We start from the raw sequence: 5,637 nt of genomic DNA on the forward strand, positions 1-5,637 counted from the left end.
CCTGCCGTTACCGCGTTGGGGGGGCGGGGGGATTCCATTACTGGGGGAGGTCGTAAACAGGGTACGCTTAAATTACGGTTTATTACAGGTGTAACCCTTGCGACTAGAGTAACGTCCATCCTTAAGTAGCATAAACCCCGTGAAAACAGCCATTCAGTAAAGCAGAAGTTGAAAGTAAAGGTTTCTGGACGCCATAGCAGTCTCCTCTTAAAATGGTGAACTGTGCCAGTTATTGCAAAACAACCTGGCCCCGGCGCCTGCTATCGCTGTTTACTGGGTTGTCAGCTGCTGATAGCCATTAACTCCTCTGTTGTAAAAGCCAGTTATTAGTCAATGTTATTTTAAAATCTTTATTAAACAGCAAAGAACATGCACAAAGTACATTATCAAGGCACCCCATATTTGGTCATTTTAGCTATACAGAAAATTCTACCAAAACCCACACAGGTCAGACAAGCAAAAAACAAAAAAACAAAGCATATTTTGTGCTTCAGTCTTGCCTTAAATTAAGCTATACAGGTAATATATTCAGTTAAAGTAAATCGTCTAAGAGCACACCAATTGTTAGGTTTAACTCTTGAGTTCAGGGACTTGTAATTCAAATTAATTTTCGTGTTCTTAAGAAGTCAGGAAAGACTTGACCTGTGAAAACAAAAAGCATATATATTTGATGCATTAAAAGAAAAGCTAAATCGTTAGGCTTTTCCATTTCTTTCTTGGGGAACAAATGGTTTGTGACTGTACAGTCTCCGGTGCTGTTCTGCCTCTACATATAATTCATGACCTGAAATGCTCTTCGGTGTAGCAGATGGCTGCGAACCCAAGATTTGTAAGTTAGTACTAGGTAGAATTGAGTAACTTAATTACTCAAAAATAGCAAGTGCTTATGAAAGGTAGCTTCTGGAGTGCTTCACAGAATGTTACTTCATTAAAGAAAAACGAGTTTTCCTTCATTACGTGGCTCTTTCCTAGGAAGAGAGGGATTGTCTGAAAAAGAAGCTGAAGATCTGGTAGCACTTTTGGCATGGTGCTGTGCCCCCTACCCCAAGCTGAAAGTAGAGCCGACCTCGTCACATGCTGGCTTGTGAAGGGAGTTTGGTGGAGATGACACTGGTGGCCTTTCAGTGGGGCAAGTAGTTACCTGCATGTATGAGTGTAGTCTGGCTCATAACTCTCTAAGCTGTTGATTGCTGGTTTCCATGGGGATATAACTTAACAAATTCCACAACTGAATGTTGTGCTCCCCTCCCCAGTTTATATAGAGCTGTTTAATTGGGAGAATTAGGCTTGGCTTGAAGGAGTCATTCTTCAATAATCTTGAACTGATGACCCAGAACAAGATGGAAAACATGGTTTATACAGTTTGATAGGAGGGCACTTACTTCCATCTTACAAGACTAGTACTGTTGGGGCAGTGGGGGAAAGGAAGGTTAAAGTGTCCCAGTGGGTGAAATAAGTAATGGTACAGCTCTGCTTGGAGGGTTGGAGATGAGCCCTGTGCCTTTGAGTATTAGGAGGGGTTTTTTTGCTGTGGACTGCACACACAGCACATGGCTCCAGCAGAAGAATTTCTCTGGACACTTACTTCCTAAATCTCGCCTTTCCTTGGAATTAGCAAATGCTGTTTTGACTCAAGTGGCCTATTTATTACCACCTTGTTTCCTCAAGTGGCTGTTGGCTTGCCCTCCCAACTCTACTTAGAAGTGTCACTTCATGCATTTAGAACTATATACAAGGTTCAGTTATCTCTGCATTTGTCAGATGCGTGGTGCTCTGTCCAGGAAGAGCCTAGATCCCTAGAATGCAAAAACAACCAGTTTTCCCTTGAATTATGAGGATAATGAGGTGGGGTTAAATGATGTTTTTGAAAGAAAGCAAAAAGCCTTTTCTGCAGCCATGGAGTTCCCTAATAAGTCTATGAAGGAGACTGACTGTACTAGCCCCAAACAAGTAATTACCACAAATTTTAAGAATGTAAATGGATACATTTAAGAATGTAAATGGATATAGCTATTACTGCAGAAGAAAAGCAGATGAGGAAACGTTTAATACTTACCTTATCAATCAGGTACTCCTGTTTAATCTTATCATTCTTAAAATCTTCATTAACATCCAAAACTAGAATGGGAATCTCCTTAAGGTTCTCGAAATCAACTCTGTTAAGTGGAAGAACATCACGCTAGTAAGAATGGTATAAAGTACTGCGTGTAAAACAATCTAGCTCTTCCAATTGCTTTCCAAGTCATCCTAAGGGTGCAGTATTACTCAGATTATCACATGCACCTGAGATGTTAATGCTGATGCCCATGACTTAAGTATAAAGCCCAAGTCAAGTCTGTCCTTAATTGCTCTTGTATAACCCAGTCAACATTGTATCACCATAACTTTAATGTATTTCACAAATCTGGCCTTCTAATACCTGTTTTATTGTACAAGCATGTGTGAGGAGGTAATTTATGCTTCTTACCTTAGTTACCTTTACCTTTTGTTGTGGAATCAATTATCAGGAATGTGATTTTGGTAAGAGGGAGTATTTTAAAATATCACTTGCCCTGTGTCTTTCCACCCCTCTTCGGTTAACTGCTAATCCATTTACTAAGATGCAGTTTTAAAGCTTCCTTTGGTGGGGATGACCTCTTTAACAGGTTATATCGTTGGTATTTAAAATGGCTTGGAGATAAGCAAGACCATTTTGGCTACAGGTTAGGAGCAGTAGTTGTGCAGCTGGACGTATTCTTAAAGCAGTATTTATTCTAAAATGCAGTAAGTGTGCTGAACAACATTCTTAGCTTGGTGTTTGCAGACTTAAGTGTTCCTATGAAAAACACAGGAAATGCTTGCTCACAAGTTTGGAATGAGTACACAATGTAAGCGTTCCCAAAATTCTACAATATGCAGTGCCTTCTTGTCTCCTAAGCATTTGGGTCATCCTACATGAAACTTAGGAAAGCAGATAGGACTGATAACATACTCTTCCTGGAATTGTTATGCTTCCCATTGAGTGGAGTATTTCAGGCTCCTCTAGGGGAAAATCTGAATTCTGCTTTCGCATTTAGAGATTCTTTACGTGGGAAGGAAGTTGGGGGGTGGAAGGTATGCAGAGATCATTTAACTGTTGACTGGGTTTCTTTGTATGTAATAGTACCTGCCAAAAGCCTTTGTGCTTATTGTTTATTTTGAAGCTAGGATTAATCTTTAAACCTTGTTGAAGTACAGTCAGCCTTGTTTAAAGGTAGTTGGGACCTTGCCCTCCCTTACATTGGAGCTGGAAGCTGCTTAGATAACTTACGTGATCAGCCACCTGAACACAACCTCAACTCTGTCCTATTCCTGTGTACTTTCAGTTAACAAAATTCATATCCTTGCTGGAGTTAGAGCTACACAGCTTTCTAGTTGAAGCTAATGCTTAACAGAGGCTTTAAATTAGATGAAGTTCTATCTCTTGGCAATTTTTAATTCATCTGCCAACAGATGACCTTCCCTCCGCATATAACCTACAGTAATAACCTCTATGCCAAGAAACCTGGAGTGGCTCTAAAGAGAAGTCCTTCCAACTGTGCCCAAGTAAAGCTAGACTTAAACCTTAGTTTTATCCCTGAAGTTTTATCAACTTTAGCATAAGGTAGGAAAGAGCCTTGCTTGTAAGTTGAAACTTGCCTGTAGAAAATGGGTTCATACCTCATAGTCCTTTCATGAAGCCAGGTTTCGTGTTTATAGTGGAGGTTTTCCAAATATTCAAGCTCAATTCCTTGCTCTTCTTCTCTTCCCCTCATCTGTAGCCTTTCCATGCATTTCTGAAAAAAAGTACAAGCCTGGACATTAATCATGTGTTGAAGGCTAAATCAGCTAAACAGATCAAGTGGTCCTTAATTCAGAAGGAATAATGCTAGACATCAGTGAGCATTAACTTTAAATGTTTGTCTGAACATCAATGAGTTAAATCTAGAATAACTTTTTAAAAAAAAACAAACTTGAGCCAGTTTAGCTGAATGTCAGTAGTTATTACTAAAATGCTTATCTTCAATTCAGGGCTGTATAGAAAGGGAAGTCAAAGATTCAGAAGTTCAACTTTAGCCTTGGATCCTTACTGAGTGGTGGATGCTAGCAACTGTAGCGTTTGCTGACATCCGAATAGTAGCTCAGAAGGGAGGGGTTTTAATCTGGTCTCTGAATGACATCTGAATTTATGATAGGCTTCCCATTACATTTGGGGTGGGGGGAGCTAATTCAGTGTTAGTCACTGAAGTATTATGTCACGAATACTGAGGGTTTTGTACTCTCTAAAGCTCCTGGAAACTGAAGTTGGAGCTGCAGTATTTTCATCTTTAGTGAACATACCTGAGGTGTGGTTCTTAGGTAGATCATGCCATCTAGTTCTATATCTGATTCAAACTGATTCAAAAGCCATGTGTGCCAGTCCTGATAAATGGCCCACTCTGTTTCATTAATGTTTCCAGACTCGAACAGGTTAGAAGCAAATACATATCTGCAATGAAAGACGTTAGTTTCATGCCAGGAATGACCAAAGTGAACTGCTAAAACAGTTCTCACTGGAATCAGAATCACAGTACTGAGAAAACAGCTGCTTACTCTTACATCCATAAAGTACTCTTCATACCATCCAACTCTCACCTGTTGACTCAAACCTGCTCCTTGCAGATACTAGTTTAATATCGTTTCCCCAGCTCCGTGTCTTTGAGCGTAAAGACCTGAAGCTTTTAATCTGAACTCTTGTATTGTGAGAGTAATTACCTGTCACTGTACACAGATCTCTCAAAAAATTGCACTGGATGTTCTGCTTCATGTAGCTTGGCTGAGACAGGTTTTAATTGCGCTCTTACTCGGCTCAAGCAAGCATAAGTCTGAAATGTATAAGCCCATCTCGTGGGTTTATCATACAGCATTTGAAGTAGATTTCCTCCGCTCTTCTGAGATGTTGAAAGTTCCTAGGGGACAAGAGAGAACTTAATACCAGTGTATCTGCAGGATTTTGTTTCTTAATCCAGAACTCTAGTATGTTGAAGTAAGAATTCATGGTCTTGGTTTTTTTTTTAGGAAAATGCTTAGGCATAGGAATAAACGGTATTCTTTATGACAGTTTCTTTAGAATAGGTTGATCATGGGAGTTTCAGAGTTTAGTGTGATTGCTGTGGAGTAGGGGTGGCTGTTTGGAATATGCATTCAATAGTACCTGTCTAAGTAGCCTTTACAATTCGAGTGTTTGACCAACTAGTATGATAGTGGGGATGACCCTGGAAGCTCCAGACTAAGTACAGCTGAATTTTGGCATGGCTCCCCGGTCAATCACTGCAGTTTCTTCTGTGCCCCATCCCTCTCCCCAGGCTTCCCAAATCCAGCACACCTACCTCGTATTCATCTTCAGCTGTCTGGATGTTGCACCACTTGGCGATGGGTTCAGGGATGATCTCCCACTCATCGCTGTGTTTCTCTAGCAGCCTGACAAATGTTGACTTCCCTGCAGCTGGAGAAGGTTTGAGAAGTTCACCGAGGGTGTAGGTTAGGCTGGTCTTACTGATAAAGATAGCGGCAGTTGTGAGGTTTCTTGGAGAGGCCGTAGGCAGCGTCGCTGCGGTGTTTGAGGCGCACGGGACCCCAGGCAGGCTTTGGGCAGCGGGG

At 40.9% G+C, this 5,637-nt stretch overlaps 1 protein-coding gene across 1 annotated transcript in view; it reads right to left on the bottom strand.

Annotated features, from left to right (window-relative positions):
- Positions 1 to 339: 339 nt before the first annotated feature.
- LOC103915830 (deoxycytidine kinase-like) overlaps positions 340 to 5,637 on the bottom strand; it is a 6,475-nt gene continuing 1,177 nt past the window's right edge. The window contains exons 2-7 of the mRNA XM_009322758.1: positions 5,367 to 5,622; positions 4,753 to 4,946; positions 4,339 to 4,486; positions 3,679 to 3,794; positions 2,057 to 2,156; positions 340 to 642 (exon numbers count right to left, since the gene is read on the bottom strand). Coding sequence (XP_009321033.1) covers positions 619 to 642; positions 2,057 to 2,156; positions 3,679 to 3,794; positions 4,339 to 4,486; positions 4,753 to 4,946; positions 5,367 to 5,622 — 838 coding nt within the window. The 3' untranslated portion in view covers positions 340 to 618. The remainder of the gene's footprint in view (positions 643 to 2,056; positions 2,157 to 3,678; positions 3,795 to 4,338; positions 4,487 to 4,752; positions 4,947 to 5,366; positions 5,623 to 5,637) is intronic.

Source organism: Pygoscelis adeliae, unplaced genomic scaffold (assembly GCF_000699105.1).
Source record: "Pygoscelis adeliae isolate BGI_AS28 unplaced genomic scaffold, ASM69910v1 Scaffold34, whole genome shotgun sequence".
Taxonomy (NCBI): domain Eukaryota; kingdom Metazoa; phylum Chordata; class Aves; order Sphenisciformes; family Spheniscidae; genus Pygoscelis; species Pygoscelis adeliae.